General features: G+C 54.2%; 2 protein-coding genes across 4 annotated transcripts in view; one reads left to right on the plus strand and one right to left on the minus strand.

The window, feature by feature from the left end:
• The window catches only part of ERI3 (ERI1 exoribonuclease family member 3), a 129,339-nt gene extending 116,298 nt beyond the window's left edge, over positions 1 to 13,041 (plus strand). For all 3 annotated transcript variants that reach the window (XM_066555548.1, XM_066555550.1, XM_066555549.1), the window contains one exon: positions 11,479 to 13,041. In XM_066555548.1, the coding sequence (XP_066411645.1) occupies positions 11,479 to 11,561 (83 nt within the window). In that variant the 3' untranslated portion in view covers positions 11,562 to 13,041. The remainder of the gene's footprint in view (positions 1 to 11,478) is intronic.
• Positions 13,042 to 16,185: 3,144 nt separating this feature from the next.
• The window catches only part of DMAP1 (DNA methyltransferase 1 associated protein 1), a 29,996-nt gene continuing 23,423 nt past the window's right edge, over positions 16,186 to 22,758 (minus strand). The window contains exons 9-10 of the mRNA XM_066556028.1: positions 21,652 to 21,724; positions 16,186 to 19,814 (exon numbers count right to left, since the gene is read on the minus strand). Of these exons, the coding sequence (XP_066412125.1) occupies positions 19,468 to 19,814; positions 21,652 to 21,724 (420 nt within the window). The 3' untranslated portion in view covers positions 16,186 to 19,467. The remainder of the gene's footprint in view (positions 19,815 to 21,651; positions 21,725 to 22,758) is intronic.

Consider the following 22,758-nt stretch of genomic DNA (forward strand, 5'->3'; position numbering starts at 1 on the left):
GCTCTGCAGCTTGCCCAAGCCTGTGGGAGAGAAGCTGCCAGGTGGGAGCTGTTGGGTTGACCCCAGTGGGTGGGCAGCTTTCTCAGGAGACCTGAAGTTGCAGAAAGTTGTTTTTTCCTTCTAAATGTGGGACACAAGGCTGTCTTTTGTACCAATGACTGCAGCCAGGGCCTGCAGGCCCCATCAGGTAGGGGTTTGTTGAAATACCTGGATGCTCAGGAGCCATGGCCCAATGGGCAGGGCAGCAATGCTGTACCAGGCAGGACCCAGCAACTTTGGAGTCAAGCTGGGACATCCTGTCTGTGCCTTACCCTTCTGCCAGGTTCCTGCTAGGGTAGAGCTGTGGCAGCTCTGCCTTGTCTTGCCTTTTCTGGCTGACCTGAGGGATGGTATGCAGGTGGGTGGGAGGGCAAAAGGGGATATAACAAGTAATGGCCCCAAGTGTGGAAACAGTGTTAATAAAGTGTATTTCACTTTTAATTTTGGCATATAATGTAATGATCTTTTTTAAGGCCCTATCATATTATCTGCATGACTAGATTATTGAGTCTTCATCATCTCCAGATAAATTTATGACCAGGATGATGTTTGGAATTTATTATCAGTCAATAGAGCTCAATACTGTAACAAGGCGTGTAATAAGATATACATATTTAATGATCCGGAGTAAAACAGCCCTGCTAATGGGCAGGATGAGACGGAGGCTGGAGCGTTAATTTCCATCCCCTGCCCCTTTCCACGGGAGCCTGCACCATTCAGATGGGATGCAGCCCCAGGGTCCTGTGTGTTGCCTGAGGTCAGAGCAGGGACTGGCTCTGGGGGATAGAGAGGAGCACAGCCCTCATGCTGCTGTGGCTGTGAGCACGTGCCTGCTGCATGTGTGCACTCGTGGGAAGGCACATGTACCACCCATCCCTGCAGAGATGTGCAGCTCTGTCTCACGCAGCACACAGCTCTCTTACATGGCTTTGCAGGTCTGGCTGACATCCCTGTCTGTGCCAGGTAAGGACTGTCACACAGCCACTTTGCAGGTGGCTCTCTCCAGCCCAGCAGTCTGGGCAAACCTTGCACAAAGCTGCTGCTCCAGCAGCTGCTGAGATGGCTGGAAAACCCACAGAATACTTTCTATGTTCCAGGGGCAAGCCTGAAATCCTGCCTCTGGGGCAGTGCAGCACTCTCCAGCTCAACAAGGAGAGCAGAGCCGGGGCAGACAGATGCACTCTGTCCACACCACATGAGGACTTCTCTAGCCCAGCAAAGCCCTTGGTGGGGCCACAGTCCCATGTGGCCTCACAGAGTCCCCCACGCTCTGGCTCGCCTGGCTGTCTCCCTGACAGGAGACCAGACAGCAGCAGAGCAGGCACAGCCCAGGGAGGCAGCAGGTCTGTGTGCCCAAGCACCCTGGCCCTGTGTGCAGCTTCCCACAGACTGTCATGTTGAACAGGGGGCCATCTCCTTTGCCAGGTTATATTTTGAGCTGCCAGCACTGATTTTCCAGCCTTTTGGGATGTTATTAAATTACTTTCCAAGGACTTTTAATAAGCACTTTTGATACCTTTGAAGCGTGCAGCTTTGTGGGAAGATTACAGTCCCGCATCCATCTCGCTGGGAGAGAAACAATGGCAGCAGGGCTGGTGTTTGATCTCTCCTCCAGAAGGCGAGAGAGGGTTTGGGTTAGACAAAGAGGTGAGCTGCTGATTTAGAGCTAATGTTTAAAAATAGGTAGGTCTCCCTCCAAGATAGAGAGACCTGCCCTCCTCTGTGTAATCGCCTGCCTCTGCCTCGCCGGACTTGCAGAAACACAGCTCGCTTTATTTGAAGGCTTCGAGTGCAGCATCGCAGTTTGATTCTTGGTCCTTTTAAAGCTATAACTAGGCCATCTGACCAAGCTTTAAAGAGCAGGAGAACTTTCCATTAGGACTTGCGACACACTCTTGGCAGCACTGGAATTGCATTCTCGCCTTTTATTTCCTTTCTCTGACATCTCATGTCACTCAGGCAGGAGAAACTCAGCTTTATAAACTCACTCATCTCTACCTTGAAATTTCTCCCTAATTAGGGTCCCAATCCCAGTGAAGGGACTGGATGTCAGGAGCTGGATGTGGAACAGAGCAAACAGCAGTGGTGGAGGTCAAGCCAAACTGTTCCCTGCAGCCCAGGTACCACCTGGCCCCAGCAGCATCAGTCAGGGGCAGGGACACAGCATCTCCCATGTCTGTGCCCACAGCTCCCACACAGGAGAAACAGAGCCACCATCCCTGCCATGCCAAACATCTGCATGTCTGGCCCCTGTGCTGCCTCAGGCAGGGACCATCAGATGAGTTACAACACCACGAGCACCCAGCTCTGCCAGGCATGCCTTCACTGCAGGGAGAAAAGGTGTCAAGGGAGTCGAATTCCCTTTATCTGTGGATAACTACTGCTGCCTTTAACTGCCTGGAATAAACTAGCCATAAATATCATGATCATAAGTGCTTAGATATGGCAACTTTACACTGAACAGAGGTTTTAACCTTCCCTGCGGAGGATATCCAGCTCTACATCACTGACTGTTTCCATTCAGCTGCACGGCCAAAGACAAGCCCTTGATGAACTGCTCAGAGCAGCTGCACCAGCTACTGGCCACCTCTCAGCCTGGTCTAACCCCAGTCCTTACCCCAGTTTTGGGGTAGGACCTCTCTCCTGCTTTCAGGGCCAGACAAGAGTCCTGCTGCCCTCTCCCCCCTGCCAGCATTCTTTCCTCCTCCAAGGAATCACCAGCATTGGAGCCCTTTACTGGGCTCCTCTGGGGCTCCATCTTCCATTCTCATTCCCACCCACAAGGAGGGTCCAAGCCACCAACTTCTGCAGCAACTTGTCACCATCACCTTGTTCCTGAGCCAGGCCAGGGGTCCCATGTCAGCAAGAGGGCGGTTTGCACCTTCCCTGCTCCTTGCCAGTGCCCCGCCGTGACTTTATTTTGCATGGCGACTTTGAGGGGAGCTGTAAAACACTCAGACGAGTTAAATAATACACGACAGTGTACGGTATAAATTACAGGAAGCCAGCGGTGGAGCGACATTGTATGCTGAATAAATTAAAGGCTGCGTGACTTACAGGCAGGATTGATCTGCCCAGCATTTTGTTTAGTGACGTGCTTGTCATAAGGGAGAGCTAATTACAGGCGCGGAGGCGCGCGGCTCCGGTGCTGGGGAGCACAGAGCAGGCTGGGCTCACCAATGTCACCAGGGTCCCTGCACTTCCAGGATTTGCCCTTTCTGAGCCACATGCCAGGCCCCCTTAGCTGGATGCCTGCTGTTTTCCCAGGGCCATCCAGCACTGTCACAGCCCAGGAAAAGGACTGTGCTGCCACAGGGAGCTGCCACGGTCTGGAAGTGGGTGTGCTTGTATGGGGGACACAGGCAGCTGGTGGCTCTGGGGGCTGCCCTGAGCAAGGGCTGGTGTTGGGGCTGCCTCAGCAGCTTAAGGGAAATAGAGATATTCTATCCTGCTACCATTCTTAATGAAGCAGAGCCATATAGGAGCGCATCCTTTGCTCCTGTGGCATTTCTGAGCCCAGTGCTGCTCACAAGGTGACACAGGGATTTCACTGCTCTGGGGTACCCAGGACTGGCTGAGCAGCAAAGCTGAGAGCTGTGGGGGCTGATTTGGAGACTGAAGAGTACAAAAAGACAAGTACAATTCAGAAATTGGGTAGGGATCCTGTAATAGCAGGATGCTGCTGTGAGCCACCAAGGGAAGGGGCAGTCTTCTTCAGGTCACAATTTGGACTGGATAATTTTGGGGAAGATGTGCTTTACCCACAGGGGTGTGGGAGACTGGTGAGAGGCTTGGATTCAGCTGGGTGACTTTAACCACCAAACTCGGGGCTGAGTTTGGAGGTTTGTCCTGCTGGGCTCCAGAGCATGGATGGCTCCTGTGCCAGGAGGTCTGTCCGCATTGCCTGCACAGCTGAGCGATGCCGTGCAGGCTGTGGGCAGCCCTCGAGGTCACGGCAGAGGCTGTGCCATGGGGCTGGTGCAACGGGGACCTCCCTGTCCTGCCACAAGGGTGCGGTGGCTGGAGAGCTCCGTGCTCCGGAGCGGGAGCGGGCCGGCCAGCGGGACGGCTCGGCGGATGTCTGTCACTCGCTGGGATTATGAGTAGTGAGTGTAATGCATCGGCGTATGAATAGGGTTGTCTGGCTGATGGTGATGTATCGTTTTTCATTACTGCCTCTCAAGCCCTCCCTGCTTCACGTGTGGAAATTCTATTTATTCCCTAATTTGTAAAAATTCCCTCCTTATCTGATACCAATCAGGGAGGGGTAATTGGCTCTCCAGGGCTAGCGGCTGGGGTCCTGATGAAGAGATATGTGTGTCTGCTCTGGCTGTCCAGGCACCCTGCCCTGCTGCACCAGCGACACGGGCCACAATTAATAATGATTTGCAAATGGCAGACAAGCAATAACGCAGAAAGATGTCCAGCCAGCCTCCTGCCCGCCCCTTAATTTCCTTCTGTAATATAAATGGCACAGGAACGAAAATTCAGCGCTATAAATTCTGAAATTAGTTATTCACCATAATAAATGGTTCCCTTTTTGGTGCACTGTTCTCCCCATCCTTCTCCCCTGACCCCCCCACTTCCTCCTCCCCTCCCAGCCCCCTTGCCTGCTACCTACTTCATTTGAGTCCTAATATGCAAATGCTGTAATTTAACGGGATGGTGAAGTTGATTTTCATGTTAACTTAATTACTTTGATTTATGAAGGGCTGGGATGTAGACACAGCTCCATCCTTGCCCACCTCCCACCCTCACCCCTCTGCAGTCCTGCTGACCCGCTGCCTCTCTTCCCTTTTCTTCCCTTGGCTCAGTCCTCTTTTCCTCTTCTTCCCAAGTTTAGTGTTTTATTAGCTGCCTTTAAGTGGACATAAGTCCTCACGACAATCGCATGATGCGGAGGACAAATTCCCCGTCCTGCCTTGTTTAATCGTGCCTGGATAATGGATGTATAATTGACTCATTTGAATGCTTTTGCCTACAGGAGTGCAGAGCATTAAATGTTTGATTGCCTTAATTTCCAAACAGATCATTATCCCCTTCTTACCCGCTCTTAATAAACACTTTATGAGGATTTTTTTTGTAAAGGAAAAAAATCTCCACTCCTCGTACTTCTCTGAAGTGATAAACTCTAATTAAGTCTAATATTTAAAAATATGGTAATGGTGACTTGTTTGAATAAGTGGCCTGCATTTCCATAATTTCATTATTACGTAAAACACGCTAATTATTTGAAGTGTGCTTATTACGAAAAGAGAAATCTCCTTCTAATAAAGATGAAATTGGCTTTTTTCCCTGTATTGCTGTGCACGCCGCTCCCCTTCTCTCGTGGACGGTGAGTGGCCACAGCCAGGAGCGGGGTGATGGCAGCATTCGCTTTGTTTGCTAGGGAAGGCTGCCAGCCAGGGATGCTGCATGTGCAGGAACAGGCACAGAAGGCTGAAGGGCAAGGAACAGGCAGAGGCTGAGGTCTCTGTGCACCCTGAGTCACCCTTGGCCCCAGCAACATTGGTGCCCTTTGGGCTCATGGCTCCAGGAGTTGTGGGGAACATTGCAAGCTCAGTCCCTGCTGCCCATTCCCTCCAGCAGGGATGCCCCAGCTGTCGTGGTTTGCCCACATGGCATCGCCTGTGCCAGGCTGTCCAGCAGCCTGTGGGCTGGAAGGTGTCTCAGCAGCTGGGTGTCTTGGCAGTGCAGAGGCCCCAGCCACCCAGCTCTGCCCTGGAAGAGGGTCAACATGGTGGGTGCATGATGGGAAGAGTGGTTCCCAGTGCAGAGGATGGGAGGAAGCATCCTGTCTCCCACAGGGTGACAGTGACCAGCCTGGGTGGCAGAAAGTGCCCAAGGCATCAGATTGATGGTCAAGACTGGTCTCCTTTTGCTGCTCTTCCTACTGAGCTGGGAACTGCCAGAGACGGGCCCTCCCTGCTCCAAGTGTCCCTGCTGGGGTAAACAGGATTTGGAGGTCTTGCTGACCCCAGTGTGCAGGGAGTGGGACAGGCATCATGTCCCTCTGGGAAAGACACAGGTTGAAGGAGGATGAGTATGAATTGTGTCCAACCCCTCATCAGAGCCTGTGCGGGCACTCTGTGGCGGGGCAGGCAGGGAGGCACTGGGATGAAGTCAATATAAAACTAATTTTCTTTTCTTCATGAAGAAATGAGGTGTGTGGCAGTAACGTAATTGCAGATAATGAGGTAAGTTATTCTTAATATTCTGCACGTCGCTGTCAGCTCCACCTAATATACCTGCCGGCTGTGCGGGACACGCTCAGCCCCTTGCCCCGTGCGCGGGATTATGAGGCCATTAATTAGGGAGCAGCTCGGCAGGACCATCCCTGGCATCCCTGTGGATCCCTGGGAGCTGGGAGCACTTGGTTCTGACACGTCCTTGTCACCACTATGCGGGCATCCTGGTGTCCCCACCTTGCCCAGCGTGTCATGGTGGGGATGGATTCAGATCAGACACAAACTCCCCCCAGCTGCAGTGTGGACATGGTGAGTGACACAAGAGCTCTGTGTGCTGGGAAAATGCTGTCACTCCCTGCCCTGACAGTGACATCCCTGCTCACAGGGAGCAGCACAGCCCACTGAGGGGACACAGCACCCAGTGCTCCCATTCACGATTGCTGGGGATGCCAGCAGCAGTGCCAGACTCCATGAGATCTCTGAGGTCCATACAGCAGCCACTGCTCACAGGGCCACCTGCTGTCACCCAGGGGCGGTGGTGGCAGTGGCCGGGCGGGCCTGTTTCCGCTTTGCAGGGAGCTGTTATACAAAGGCAGCAGTGATATTATTCATTAACAGTAATCTGCCATTAGAACATTGACAAATGGCCCCTCGGTGCCTGAGCATCAGTTCTGGTACAGCCCATAAAGCATGGGGACAGTTTAAATATGGACCTGCTCAGCTCGGGCCGGGGGTGATCCGTCTTCCCGGCCATAGCACAGGTGCAGTGGGGTTGCCTCCAAATGAGCACGTTTGGGGGGGCCCTGCAGTCCCTGACCACCCCCAGCCCAGCGGGGCAGCTGCTGGGATGGAAAAGCTCCCTCCATGCTCCGGAAGCGTCTCGGCCCAGTGCACAGCGGCTGCAGCAGCGCTCAGCCCCCTGAGCCCCCGTGTGGAGGTGTCTGTGTGGTTTGGTCCTGTGGGGAGGTGGGAGAGGTGGGAGAAATGCTGGCAGGGCAGCACACAGAGCCCCTACCCTCCTCCCCAGTGCCTGGGCTGGGTGTGGAGGTGATGCTCTCCTGGAGTGAGCATTGCTGCTCCCAGCAGCCCGCTCCAGCAGCACAGACTCCTGCTGATGGAATCCTCAAACTCATGCTAGGTTCGAAGCAGTGCTGCCATGCAGTGGCTGGTGGGAGGGCACATGCCAGGCAGTCAGCCCAGTGCCATGGGCTGGGGGCTTTCTGCTGCCATCTCAGCAGAGGAGTGCAATGAGAATGTCTGTGCCCCTCCAATGACAAGGCAGCCAGTGATGCTGAACGGCCACAAACTCCAGCCTAAACTTAGGAGAGTGTCCTGCTGGCCCATGCGTGTGCATGTGTCACTGTCCTTGGCTGTCACTGCAGCGAGAGCTTGGCAGGAGCTGGAAAGGGCTGAAATGTGGTGTCACAGTGGGTAATGCTGAAACACAGGGGTAGGAGGGTTAAAACCTGGTGGGCTAAGCCAGCCAGGGTGAGTGGAGGCTGGGGTGTCACATTACCCCACACTGCACTGGCAACTGGACCCAAGAGTCCCAGGGGTAGACAACCCTGGAACCCAGCACCTCAGGGCACTTCAACCCCAGCCACCATGGGCCACTGCACGGGGACATGGGGAGATGCTCAGAAGCAGCACAGCAAGGTGAGGGGCAGGGATGCAGGGCAGAGCCACTGCTCTGTTTGCATGATAACCCCAGGCTCACCCCTTTCACACACACCGCACAACACCCCTAAATCAATTGCATCTTATTATTACAATATCAATATACAATATTCCTACAATAACACCATTGATTTTCTACTCAGAGGCTGCACCTAAGTCTGTTTTAAAGAGGAGGGAGTTAATAGTGCCCTCATTAAAAATCTATAGATTACCCCCCACCCCAAAAAAAAGAAAAAGCAGTTTATATTCATTAGGGCTATTGAATATAAAGTAATATGTTTGTGTAGGACATTGGAGTAATGTGATAATCCGTCCGCATATCAGGGAGAAATCCACTTAGCAACCCTGTCAGCTTGACAAGAAAAATGTGCCCATAAAGTCGGGAATACATTGAGGGAGTGAGCGGGAGGAGAGCGGGGGCGCGTGCGCATGTGTGCGCCTGTGCAGAGCCATGCTGGCCATCAGCCTGGGACCACCTTCACCCATCACCCTGCTCAGCCCTGGGGCACAGCTGGGCACCCCTCAGGCCCCTGCAGGTGTCTGGGGCTGGGATACACCCAGTGTGCCAGGAGAGGGATCAAGCTGGGGGGCTCTGCAACCTGCCAGCCTCCCCAGCCCCAGGTAGGGGCACCAGACAGTGCAGGTTGGTGGGTGCCAGCCTGGGTGCCAGGGCAGCACCACCACAGCCATGTGCCCCCCAGGGAGAGCTGGGCTGGGTGGGGGCTGCAGCGTGGGCAGGGCTGCCTGTGCCCTCCTGCCAGCCTCGGACTCTGCTTGTCCCCTGCCCCGTGGTCACCTCTGCCATGGATTAAGCACTGAAAAGCAGCAGAGCAATACCGGTCGCGCTCTCTTAGGCTGTCAATTGCCATTTTTGTAATAGAAATTCCTTTCACAAGGTAACGACGGCCAGATTTAGAGGATTTCATATTGTTAATAATTCCCCAAACAGCCATCTGACTGTGTTGTTTTAAAAGCCGCTTAGTTTTTTGCTTTGGAGTTTATGAAAATCTCCCACTCTAATATCCCGAGAGCCAGCCTATAATTGTGTTATTAAATCAATCGGAGCGGATTACATTGTAAAATCAATAGATGGCTGTAATTGCATATTAGAAAGTTGTTCTACTGTTGTTGATTTTTTTTTACATGGATAATTATAATAAGAGTGTTTACCTTAGCGCTGATTTGGAATGAGTCTCACTAAATGATGTATGACGAGCTTGGCACACTCGCTGCCAGGGGCCGTGGCATCGTTTGGGACAGCAAGGACAGCACTGGCAGCATGGCCATGTGGGTGGCATTGACCCAAGAGGGTCCCACCAATTTTGCAAGGTGGCAGCTCAGAGTTCAGGGTATCTCCCAGTGCTGCCACCTGGCAACAGAGCACACTGAGGTTTTGGGGAGACAAATGATGGGGTGCAGGAAGCAGACAGCGGTCACAGACGGTATCCCCAGGGACCAGCTTGGGAGTCCCAGGAAGTGCTGTGGGGTCTCACTGCCTGTCTGGCAGCTGCCCAGGTCTCTGTGCAGTTCCCCCTCAGCAATATGGAGCAATAGTCAAGCCCCAGTGCCCACTCCAGCTCGGGGAAGGCTGCAGGCTGTGAGGTTGGCAGTGGGACAACTGGGGCTGTGCTTTCACATCCAGACTGCTCACTTGCCACCCACCTGCCACAGCTCCAGGATTTGCTTTGCTGTTACTTTTTGGGGGTACCAGGCCAGGGCTGGCTGGGTAGGGATACTTTTACCTCAGACAGTTGCACTCCTCTTTCCTCCATTTCCCCAGCTTTTAAGCCATTGTTACCCTGTTAGATCCCAGGGCAGCTGGCTCCAAGGGCTGAGGGTTTTCCAAGGGGCTCAGTTGTCTGGGGGATGAGGTGCAGCAGGTGTTCCTAAGGACAGTGAGGGAATAGCTTGAGTCGGAACAAGTGACAGCAGCAGGAGCTGGCATTGTGGCTTGGCTGGGCAGGACACCTGTCACCTCCAGGGGCCTTGTGTAGCCGTCAGTGTCACCTTGGGTAGCAGAGAGGACAGAGGCATAGAGAGATGGGCTCACCTCTGCCCCCATGCCACCCAGTGGGCTGGGGACCCCCCTCCTTTGTTGGGCTGTCCTCATGCCCAGCTGCTGTCCCCTGTTTGGCACACAAGTGACAGGAAGGGCTGCCACAAGAGGGTCTCAGGGGACGCTCCAGAGGCAGGTGGCACTGATGGAGATGTTACCTCTTCCACTGCCAGCCATCAGCCAGGAACCTGGCAGCTCATGGCAGCCCAAGGGGAGCTGTGTGTGGGGAAAGTCCTGAACCTCCAACAGATGCTGGGGGACAGGAGATGGCTTTGCCAGCGGGTCACTGGGCACAGGGGGGTGGACAGTGCTGCTGGTGTGGCAGGGAGCATCCAGGAGGCCAGGCAGCCCATCCCTGCGGGCAGATGCCTGGCAGCAGGACAGCGCTGCCCGGCTGCGGGGGGCCCTCAATCCGGCACGCGGCACTGTCAGCAGGCAGCCTGCTGTCTCCTAGACAGTGAAATATGGCCACAATTAGCCCGGATACAGTTCAATTATGATAAACAGCGTTTGCACCCTTTAAGCTGTGATTAAAAGGCCTCCTCCCGTTGATAGAGAGACCTAATTTCACATTATTATCGCTGTAGCTTGATTATAAAGCACTCCCTGGATTTACAGTTGGGAGATGGATGTGGAGGCTTCTTTATCATTTACACATCAGTAATGATGCAGCCTTCCCTCCACCACAACATCCATCGAGCAGCGGCGGGGAGAGGGGGGCCTTGCCTGCACCCCCCTCCCGGGGCACCCTCTCCCCGTGTCAGCCAGGCCCCGCTGCCACACGCAAGTGGGCAAAGTCACCCTTACGGTAACAGCTTGATAAATGGGCGGGCGGTAATGAAATGGAGACATCAAGGCGTGGGGCGAGGAAGAAAGAGTGGTAATCGGAACGAGTGGAGCTGTCCCGAAACGGAGGGGAGCGGGAAGAAGGATCGCCTCTGCGCCGTGTGCTGTCAAGGGAGAAATTACACATTTACTCTTGCTTTTTCTTAAGGAGACGGCCCTCATAGATCAAAACATGGATTTACAAGCCAATTTTCAACATGAAATATAGACACTAGGAATCAATTTAAGCCCAGCTTCTATTTTAGCAAACGGTGCCTGAGTTTAGTCCCAGGTAAATAACACCAGAGCCTTCCCCTTTCCCATCTGGCTGCTCTGCCACAGCCCAGCATCAGGAGTGGCTGTGGCTTGCCATCCCAGCCACCTGCCACTTGTCAAACTCTGGTCGGTGAGCACAGGGAGGCACCACAGGCTGGCTCTGGTGGGGACATGGATGACCCTGACCTTCAGGTCCAGGGCATGGATCCATCTCAGCGCAGCACTGGGTCATTCTGGGATGCAGATGGCCAGTGCTGAGACTGGGAACTCTTCAATCACACCACATCACTGCAAGGTCCTTGGGACAGAGTACCTGGACTGGTGAGGACACAGGCCCGGCATGGGATTCAAAACTTGCTAGAGCAGCTCTTGTTTGGATGATGTCTCTAACGCAGTATCTCTGTGCTTTCTCCTTAGACGACTGCAAGAACATTGCCAACATCATGAAGACACTGGCCCATAGAGGCTTCATCTTCAAGCAGACCTCCAAACCTTTTTGATCCCCGAGGCAAGCCAGGCAAGGGCTGCATGCGCCCGGTGCCGGCGAGGCGGGGAGGACGGGCTCCAGCATTAAAAAAAAACCCGGCAACCGAGGCCAGAGGAACCGACACAAAAAAAATCTCAATTTCAGCTGTTAACTCCAGTAGAGGTTGTATATATGGGAAGGCAAATCTGTGTAGACCTGATGTGACTCCCTCTCTGGGCTGCTCCGGACATTATGCCATGCTAGCGGACAGCCGCGTAGGGCGCTTGCACCACATTTTAGACTTGTAGTTCGTTCTTTTTCTTTGGCTCCTGATTTCCGTCCCTCCCTCCATATCCCACCCCGTCCTCCCTCTCCCGCCCCGTAGCCAGAGCATCCCCCATCTCCACCCTGGCATGGGCCATACCCACCTTCCCTTCTTCTTTCTCTTCTCTGGTTTTATGTTTTCAGGCCTCGACGGCTGCTGCAGCGATGCCGGTGTGTGCCTGCACTCGGGCAGCACTCACGGAGGCTCAGTGTGTCCAGACGGCCCCTCGCCCTCCCCGCCAGCTCCCCACCCCGCCTCTCCCCTGAGCGCCTTTTCCCCATTTTGAGTCAACACTAACCCCTCTCTGACTCCTGTATGTGACAAACGCGATCCGTCTCTTTATGTTCAAGGTGAAGTGCCTGTATTCTCCGCTGCAGAGCCCCTGGCAGCCCCATCGTGGGCTGCAGGGTCCCGGAGGGCTCCCTTCAGTGAGGCAGGGGCCCAGCGGACAGGCGGGCGGCAGGAGGGAGGTGACAGTGTCCGCATGGAGCCCCGTCCCGTCCCCGTTCCGTCTGCTCGTGCCTCTTGCGGGGCTGGGTGGGATGCCCAGCCCCGCCTCGTCCCCGCCGATCAATTCCAGCTCCATGGGGGACAGGCCCGCCACAGCACCGTGTCCGTGTCCGGTGGTGGACGTGCCAGCGCGCGCTGGCCCCCGGCCCACAGGTACCTGAGCGGGGGAGCTGCAAATTGCCCCAGGCCCCTGAGCGTGCTCCCCACCAACCTCCCTCGGTTCCGAGCTGAGGCTCAGCCCCCCACGTGCTGTGCCCCTCACAGGTCCCCGCGGACGCTCAGCAGCAGCTGGCTTGTTGCCTGAGAGTTGCCGAGCACATCCCCTCCGGCTGGGTGGGCTCCCGGCTGGCCAGGGCGGTTGGGGGGAGCCGTGGGGCGGGCTGAGGGCGCACGTCCTCTCAGTGTCACCCAGCCCCGGGGCCCTGCTGAATGGAGCCCTCGTCCGGGCACTGACCTGCAGGGAGGCTGCAGCCCCAGGCCCGTGCATGCATGGCCTGGAGCGAAGCCGGTGACGGCAGCCAGAAGGGCAATACAGGCACTGAACTTGGCGGTACATGACTGCATGGTGTGTGGTGTTCCAGTTAAACCAACCGATAATGCAACCCCAGCATTTTCATTGTCTAGTTATTCCAATCCTTGCTGTAAATGTGCCACATGAATAAAGTTTGGGGGTAAAGGAGCCCGGGCTGTGCCCATGCATGTGCAAGTTTGTATGGGGGGCAGAGGGAGGGGAGTGCTGCCTGGATATGTGGGAGTAGGGTGCTCCCTGGAGTATGGCACATCCATGCTCCCCGTAAAAGGGGTTTTGGCTGTGAAAGGTCAAGGTTCCCTGCTGCTGGGAGCACTGCCCCACTCTCCAGGATGGAGAGTGGGGCAGTTGGTGGGCACTGTTGGTGGGCACCAGTTCCACCACCACCACCTGTGCCCCAAGGCAGCTCTGCCCTGAGGATCCCACCAGCCCATCACAGCTGGGCCTTATCCATGGGTGCACCCCATGCAGTTTTCTGCCCAGTGCAGGGTGACAGTCACCACTACCTCCCGCTGGCACCTGTCACCCCACTCTGTAGCCTGGCACACTGTACCCACACAGCTGCCACTGCATTTGGAGCATCTTGGCTACAGAATGGAGCCAGTGTGGCTCTGCGGGGCCCTGGGGCACTTGCTCTGCCCCACGAGTGCAACGCTATGGGGTGCAGGAGCCATACCCAGCTGTGCAGGAACCACCACTGCATCCAGGTGCCCAAGGGACCTGCCCTGTGCCAGAGTGCCACTGGGTGACAGGGATGCAAGTGTCCAGCTAGCACCAAGTGGGCAGCTCCCAGAGGGCAGGGGCAGTCCAGCCCACTTGCTCCATGCAAAGGTCACAGGGGTTTTACCAGTTCCATCTGTGCAGCCCCTGATCAGCTTTATTGACCCTTTTTCGATGTGAGTCATCTAATTAGTTTTTTATGAAAACTAAGAACTTGGCCTTTGCCCTCTACTCCTGCAGGCGAGAATGTGACTCAGAGGACATTGTCACGGTGGATCGATGATGGCAAGTTACACTTGGAAGGCAGGGGTAGGGGACACAGGGTGGGCAGATGGGCATCAGCCCAGAGCAGGGCACACAGCCAGGACCACCAGTGCCCACAGTGGGCAGCCCATAAAGCCAGGCTCCCAGTGCACTGCCTCAGCCCCTCCAAGGCCCTGCAAAATGTGAGATGCAGGAACCAGGGGCCCCTCCCACCACGGACTGGAGCCTTGGGTGGGGCAGCAGGAGAGGAACTCTACTGACAGTGAGCTGGGGACAACAGGAATGTTTCCAGCAGGAGCAGCCCCTTACGAAGGCAAGGCAGCACTTGCAGAGTTACTGGAAGAGAGCAGCTACACAAGGGTGGGATGCTGGAAGGGGCTCTCCAGCCTGGTGTGGGCAGCACAGGAGCAGCCTGGCTCAGGACATGGTAGCCTCAAAAGCAGCAGGGGCTGCAGCAACCCCAGCTGTCACCTGGTGACTGAGGCAGATGGGCTCGGGGACAGCCAGCAGCTCCCAACAGGGTCAGTGGCACCCAGCCAGCCTGGGACCAGGGTGAGAGAGCTCCATGCACCAGGGCTAGTGGCCACAGGGCAGCCACGGGTGGCCTGGGGCAGAGCTTTGCACAGCCCTGGGGCAGCTCTCCAGCACCTGCTACAAGTGCCTGCTGCAGAGGTCAGATGGGTCAGGACTATGGCACTGGGCAGAGGATAGCTCCCACTTTTCTCTGGAGCACTGCAGTGTTTGCCCCAGCAAGGCTCCTGTCCTGTCCCATGGCTGGAAGCAGCCAGCAGTCCCTAGGGGCTCCAGGACAGCCAGCACTGCCCCTGCACCTCCTCATCCTCACCCTGCACAGAGTTCTCATGGCTTCTTCACCCTCTTGATGGAGAAGGAGCTGAAGGCCAACTCCCTTCACTTCCTCTGCTCCAAAAGGGAGACAGGAAAGAAAAAAAAATACCAGGAACAGCAGGTGGGAGCACCTGGGCTGTGGCAAACATATCCACCTGTCTCAGAGCTAGCCCCAGGGCTTCAGCAGCATTCCAGGCAGTGCCAAATGGACCACACTGCCTGGCTGAAAGCAGAGTCAGGTCTTGGCATGACAAGAGGGACAGAGCTAATCCAGCAGTGACAAGGGGGTGGGATGACATCCTCACAGGGGATGTTACCTCCCTCACATGAACAGGGCTTTAGGATGGTCAGGAGGAAGGGGCTGAGCTCTGCAAGAACTCAGTGGCCCCAGGAGCCCTGACCAAGCAAGCCAGCATGCACCAAGCCCTAAGGAGCAGGACACTGAGAGAGGGACAGAACAGCTCTGTGTTATGGGCAGCTGTGCCAGGGATGCTTGACATGGGACAGGGCAGAGCCTGGAAATGCTCCTCTGCCATCCAGACCTGCTGTGATGTGTGCTGGGAGCAGATCAGGAGGCTGACAGAAAACCAGGGCTCCTCAGAAAACCCACCCCTTTTCTGGGCAGTGCACACCAACACGCCCGAAGGAGGCTGGCAAGCTCCGGGGAACTCCCCTGCACAGAGAAGGTTCAGGGCTGCACCCAGCCCTAGGAAAGCCAGGGCCACTGTCACCAGGTGGGACCTTCCCCAGCCCCATCAGCGCGCTGCAGAGACTGTGCCAGGTGCCACACGGACCCTCTGCCCAGAACCATGGCAGGGTCAGCACCCGGAGCTGGGCTCTGTGTGTGGGGTGCCCCCGGCATGCACAGCTACCAGGTACCCCTGTGCTGGCTGCTGCAGGGACACGAGGAACCAGAGCCCCGGGTCCCCACGGCACAAGGCACGGCAGGCAGTGGCACAGGGACTGCAATCTGGTGCCTGCTGTGCCCCAGAGCCCTCCCTTGCTCCCAAGGCCTGCAGAGCCACTGCCCCAGCCCACAGGCACCCAGGGGACGGACAAGGCAGCAGGGCCCCAAGGAGCCAGGCCTGCCCATCCCTGCTCCCAGCGGCAGAGCGCGTCGTGGGAGGCCCCACTGCCTCCCTGGCGGGAAGCGGCCCCCAGTTCCCGCCGGGCAGACGGCAAACAGAGCATGGAATTTGCACGGCTGAAAGTTAAATACAACACACACACGGATTTCGTCAGAGGCCCTGGCACCGCTGCCTTCGTGGGATCCGATTAACGGGGAAATAAAAGGGCCAGAGAACCCACACAGCAGAGTGAGCAGATGCCCTATAAAAATCAAATACAGGGTAATCAAGGGGACCGAAAGGTACATTTAAAAAAACAAAAACCCACCCTGGAAACAAAGGAGCTGGGCTTTGTGGCTTTCCTGGGAGGGCTGCAGAATTAATGGGGAAGAGCACATGTGTTTGATAATCTTTATATGGCAAAAGACCCATCTTTCAAATATGTCACAAATTCATATTAATCACCTTCCTATTGCCTTCCGTGGCACAGCTATTCCAGTTGCCTCGGGCAAAATTGGGAACTGTCTGGTTAAAAAAAATGTTTTACATTATAATTTACAAGAGCTTACAAGTCTAGTTTCTTTTAATGGAAAGAACGATTAAAAAAAAGAGAAGAATATATATACACCCTGGTATATATACACTATATATATTAAAATATATATATATAAAAGACAGATATTGTAACTCCATCTGGAAAGAGAGAATGTTTGATCTTAACAATGTAACTTCTAGCTTTCAAACAGGCTCAGAAAACAAGAAGTCAGCAGGAGTTCAGATAAAGGAAGCTTAAAAGTCAAATAATTCTGACTCTGAACCCGAGACTTCTTAGACTCAAGGTCCTTTCCTTTACCCATTAATGGGCTGACTTGTGAGCTCAGGAACAAAGTGCTGCAATGTGAGGATTTCTGAGAGTCACTCATTACAGATCACTGAGTGGAGTCTGAGTTGCGGAAATCAAAGGATCCAATCTGGAGTAACTGGCTGAACTTCTGCTTGGAACTAATTTGTTCCGAGTTCGGCTCACCTTTCACCTCCCAAAGGCCCCGAGTAAAGTCCCTACCGGGGTCAGCCTCAAACAGCACTGGGGGGATCCCAGCTCAGCTTTAATGGTCAGCAATGGGCACTGCAGTCCCTGTGAGAGCATGGACAGGTACCAGGGTAGGAGGAAAGTGGTGGACACAGCAGGGCAGGACAGCACCAGGCTTCCCACTGCCCCAGGGGCTCTGAGACAGATGCCTGTCCCAGCCTGACTAACACACCCTGCTGACATGTCCCCCATCCCCACTGCTGGCCAAGCGGGCTGGTGGCAGACAGCTGCTGACAAAACCAGTACCTCAAAAGACCCTGGTGTGCCTTTGCCCATGCATTCCAATTCCTGGAAAGGAATCCAGACATGCCAGGCAGCGCTCAGGAGTCTCGACTCCTAGTCCTATTCCTGGCTTTGCCACTCACTCCCTCCAACATCTGGAGCAAGATACTTCTCTCCAGGGAAACAAATCTGGCTTCAGGGGAGCAGCTGGTTTGGAGGCTGAACTAATCCATGCTTAATCCAACATGTAGAGTGCCATGGACAGGCAGTGCTAGACAGCACAAAGGGATTCTCCAACTCAGAGGAATTTGAAGGAGGGAGATTAAATGATTCCCCCAAAGGCCCTGGCAGCTCAGTGGCAAAGCACACGCTGGAAGTCGGGAGTTCAAGGCTGGCGTGGCAGGGTTAAACCACTGCAGCAGGACAAGGGCAAGTGTCGTGGCCAAGCACCCATGGCTGCAGGAGGAGAGGGAAGAAAGGGCCATCCACACCATGTCCTGGCCCTGCTGTCCCCACAACAGCCTGGGACACCTTGGGGCCCTCACTGTGCAGGGTGGGGACACATGCATGCACCCATCAGCCATCCCCCTTCTCAGTGCTGACCGAGCCCAACCATCTTCCAGAGGCAAATTTCAGCCATGATGCTGGACAAGAGGCACTGGAGCTGGATCTGCCAGCTCTGGACAGGGCAGGGAGAATCACCAGGACATGACCTCTACTCAGCTCGGCCTGTCTTGGGAAAAGCTGGCTGTGGGCTGCAGGGTGTTGATCTCTCTCTCCCACTACCACATAGCCCAACAATTGTATAAAGGTTCAGGGCAAGCACGCTGCCAGGCCCAGCCTGACTCTCCAAACATATCTAAACCAGGCAGAACATGGTACAGCAGCCCCGTTTTCTTCCTCTCCAAAATACTCCTCCAGCTGGGATGTAATTTCCCCCCCGCCTCAAAAGGTAGCAAAAAGTGGTCACAGTGTGAATGTGCTTGACCTTTTGTCTTGGACTAATCTAATTGTGTCGTCTTTGTGTAATCAGCCGGTAAAGGTCAGTGCTGTATTTAACATGGGGGCCCTTTAGGTACTGAATTTGCCTTGCAGTGAATTAACTTGATTATATTTCTTTCAAATATGTCAGAGACCAGGTCAGTTTAACCCTCTCTGTGCTGCCTGGGCCCATGCCTTTGTTTCCAATTCCAGGAGGTGGCACCGAGGGACAATGTGGTCAGAAACACACACATGGGCTCCCTCCTCCTACAGGTATGGCTACCACCACCATCTCTCCCACCTTCCCAACAAGCCAGTTCTCAAGGGAGACCAACTGTACTGTAAATCAGCCCGAAAAGTTGGCAAACCAGGACACTCCAGACCGCAGGGAGGGAGGGGTGAGATTCCAGATTGAATGCAGTAGGGAAAAAAATAATAATTCAAAAGACTCCTTTACAAACATGAACCTGTCTCAGTGGAACTCTTCCTTACGACTCAACATTGTCACAATCAAATAGGACATTACTCAAGTCCAGGTTAACGTGTCGCCTCTGCCGTTGACAGATAAGGTGTTCTCAATATCCTGCAATACATTATACATTTTAGAAAGTAAAGGTCTGTGCCGCTACCAGGGGCAGTGCGTCGGAGGCGTCAGGGATGCCACGGTGTGGAGATGGGCAGCTTTCATCAGGCAGTTCAGCTCAGCTGTGCCAGGGGACTGCACAGAGGGGAAAGCAGCCTCAGCTGATCCCCAGGCTTACCCTTGGCCCTGAGGCAGTGGTGAGGGGCTGGGCAACCTGCCCTCCTGGAGGCAGGGAGGAGAGGCCGGTGATTCACATCCTGCAGAGGTACATGCACAGGACATTGCCACAGGGCTTGCACTGGAAGAAGCCCTAGGCCAGGCTTTTCTTTCTTGGCACTGGAAGTAGGGTATAAAAACCCTCCTTTGCTCTTCAAACACCTCTGTCCTTCCCAAGCCTCCTGCTCCAGGCAGGGCTACTGCTTGACTCCAGGGTCTCGGGCAGGTCATGTCTCATCACCTGAAGACTGCTTTCCCCACCTGCTTCCCTCTGCTGAGCAACCCTTACAAGGCCGTGTCTAGAGGGAAAATGCCTCAGGTATGCAGCTGTACCGTTGCTGCCTTAGAACAAGCTCTCATCACCCAAAGCCTCACCGCTTTGGTCCACAGTGGCACCCACACCAAGCCATCTGCCTGCATGCAGGATGTAGAAAGCCCTGCTGACCCCACCTGTAGCACCAAGAACACTGTCCAGCACAGGAGACAAGCCCAGAGAGCAGCACTGGGACTTGGGGGGGAACAGGCGTGTTCTGCTCCCTCGGACGCGCATGCCTGGAAGGAGAGCAGGGCAGCATCCCCAGCGCTTGTCAGGGCATCTGCGTCGGAGACCTGAGTGCGCCCTGTTCTGCCCCCCCGACCTTCCTCCTCACCGAGTTGGGGGTCAGTGGTGCTCCTACTACATCAATGATCTGGTCCTTGGTATCTCCCTTGCCCTCCTCGATGCCGAGCCCTGTCTGGCCATCTGGATGGGCGCCTTCCACGCTGAGGGGGCCGATGCTCCCAGCTTTGGCCAGGGCCTCGTAGCGGTGCCGTAGCATCTGCAGCTCGTACTCGCAGTTGGCAAAGGCTTGTTTCAGCTCGTACAGCAGCACCAGGTCGCTCCGCAGCTCATTGAACATCTGTACAATCTCCTCTGTGGGCATAGGGTTAAGATCTAGGGAGAAAAACACCCCCTGTTAAACACCCAGACCTACAACCCTACAATGAAAAATCCCTATAAAGGTCTCGGCTGCTGCTTCATTCCCACAAAGATACGCCAGGAGCCTCGCTCCAATAACATGGATCAGCAGCAATTGGTATCCCTAAAGGCTGCACTCCTACTTCTCAGACTGTCCTTTGGTTCTGACCAAGGACTAAGGGTGAACCTGCAAAGTCCAGGACTCAGCAAGTGAAGGATGATGGAAGACCAGATAATTGAACTTTGCCACCCACCAGGTCACATGAAGGGAGCTCTGTCTTGCAGAGAGATTAGATCCCCACTGCTGCAAAGGGCAGAAGAGCTCCTGCTGCTCCCTACACCTTCACCAACAACAGGTGGACAGGCTGAGTTCTATTGCTTCTCTTACTGCTCCTCCCATGGCAGGTCCAAGACAGAGAACTGCTCTGCTGCTGTGTTACAGACCTGTTTGTAGCAGCAACTATCAGATCACCTCCCCACACCTTGCACTCTGCTGCCCCTCACCATGCACACACACAGAGCCAGGAAGAGCTGCAAGTTCTGCAGAAGGAAAGGATGAAGCTCTGCATGTTTGCCCTGATACACAGCAGTGGCCCCTGTCTGCAGGGCTGCCCACATGACCCCCTTCCTGCTGGCACTGTGTTCACCCCCACAAAGCCCAGGTGTGGTTCTGCACTCTAAGGTACAGCAGGGCCAAAGCCCCAAGAGACCCTCAAGATATGTGAGTTCTGTGAGGCAGGAGCAGGGAGTCAGGAACCCCTCCTTACCTCATGGAAAGTGAGCTCCAAGAAGCACTCACCTGCTTCCCTCAGGCTTCCCAAGCAAAGCACAAACAGTAACTCCCTTAGTTCTACAGCAGAAAGAGGAAACCATCCTGGCTGATGACTTTCACCAGCCACAGGAGGCCTTCAGAATGGCACAGGCTCCAATACAACATATCGAGCCATAAACCAGTTGGCCCAAAAAACTAACAAGACTTAACAGAAGTCAGTGCTGGGAACAGGCTCAGTAATCTCCTGTAAATCATTAATAAGGCTTCTATTTTTTCTTTCTATTTTTCTCTTTTCCTACCTTTAAATGTCTCTCCAGCCACAGTGCGGGAGGGAAGGGATCATCAGGTGTCTAATCAAGAGACACTGCATGCTGGGACCTGTAATACCTGCAAACTGTCCCCACTGCATGGAGAGCAGCCGCTGGCCACAGGCTGCACTTCTCCCCCTCTAGCCACGAGCAGGTATTGTACATGTTAAGTGAACCCTTCTTTCAGCTGCTAAGACACTCAAGTTCAAGAGTGAGGGATGTGTGTTTACTCGCCTTTCAGCAGAGATGCTCCAGATTTTCACACAGCATGCAACCTATAAAGGGGGGATGAACAGTCCCAGATGCATTTTGGACTTGCCACCGTGAGCAGTAAATTAAGAGGAAATGAAGCTTAAAAGCAAGACAGGGCAGCCCTGAACAATGCGCGTGCCGTGGTCACTAACACACTTAGAAGTACCTCTCCCGGCAAGGCTGAGATTTGCCTTCCTAATACTGTGCTGCCTCTCTTGATGGTTAAAAAGGCCCAAACAAGAGAGAAACAAAGGCTCTTTTAAAAGATTTTTCTACTGGGAGGAAAAAAAAAAAAACCCTGTGTATCTTGTTCTGGCTTTTACCCTCTCTTTTTTTTTTAAACACATAAAATATTTTAAAAACCATTCACATACTGTTATTCAAGAAACTGGCTGTATTACTAGGGGAAAAAATAGCCCATCTCGAGAACAAAGGCTAGCTCTGTGTGTCTCTTTCTCTCTCGCGTGCCCCCTTTACTCACCTACTCCGAGTTCCATCAGCATCTGCTCCAGGGCTTTAATCTTCTTCTGTCCCACCGAGCTTGGCAGTTTCATCTGGAACACAAAGGTAACAGAGCCACACAGCTCAGAGATAGCCCTCACTCACAGCCGTCTAGTTCAAAAGGCAAGAGAGCTTTTCTTTTTATAGTGCAGGGGGAACAAAAAAAAGAAAGGGAGAGAAAGGAAAATCAAGTGGTAAGAGAGGGAGACAGGGGCTGAAAGTTTTCAGACTAGGTCTGAGGGCAGGTATTGAAAAGCCCGGTCGTGAGGGCTTTTATTTTCTCTCTCGTGTGTGTGCAAGACACGCTGTTTTACAGTTTCCATGTGTCACTGAATTAACAACAAAAGTTCTTCTTGGCTTCAAACCCTCTCCCGCGGTGCCCAGCCCATCAAAGGGCTCATTTACACAGCGGCTAATGTGCAATGCTGCCCTACTTTATTCGCTTTAGCCGGCCTGATTAGACTCATGCGCTAACAGACTCACTTCTCCTTTTACCTGCTGAGCCCCAGACCTGTGGGATTCATTTACAGAGCAGGCTTTGTAACAAAGGGGAGAGACAGAGAGAGCACAGTTACTTGACTGGCGGAAGTGTGCACACACATTTACATCGGAGCTAAGGGGCTAGGTGAGAGAGGAAGCATCAGATGTGAGCTATGAAAGGGAATTGGAGCTGGCCAGGAGAGGAAGAATGCACACACTTAGCAGGGTCCTTCCTCTGCATTCATTTGGGCTCTAGCAGGAGTGCTAGCTGCTCAGACCAAGCATTTATTAGATTACCAGCAGCACAAATGCAGCTGGCACAATATGGCAGGGAGAACAGGTTTCCAAGCCCCGCGGACATATTCAAGAAAAAATGAAAGCACTCGGCTATGCCAGAAGACGCACCAGGAAAGAAATGGTTCTCAATACTGTATTGTCAAACACCCTTCTGCACAGGCACAGGCTGCCCTTCCACATCCAACCCTGGAAAGGTGACCTCACACCTCAACCCGGGGATCCCAATCACCAACTCAAGTTGCCCGGCAGGCCATTGAGCAGCCAGGAAGCAGGAGCATCCTGCAGCCATCCTGCACACACCACTTACTGA

Source organism: Molothrus aeneus, chromosome 9, assembly GCF_037042795.1.
Source record: "Molothrus aeneus isolate 106 chromosome 9, BPBGC_Maene_1.0, whole genome shotgun sequence".
Taxonomy (NCBI): Eukaryota; Metazoa; Chordata; class Aves; order Passeriformes; family Icteridae; genus Molothrus; species Molothrus aeneus.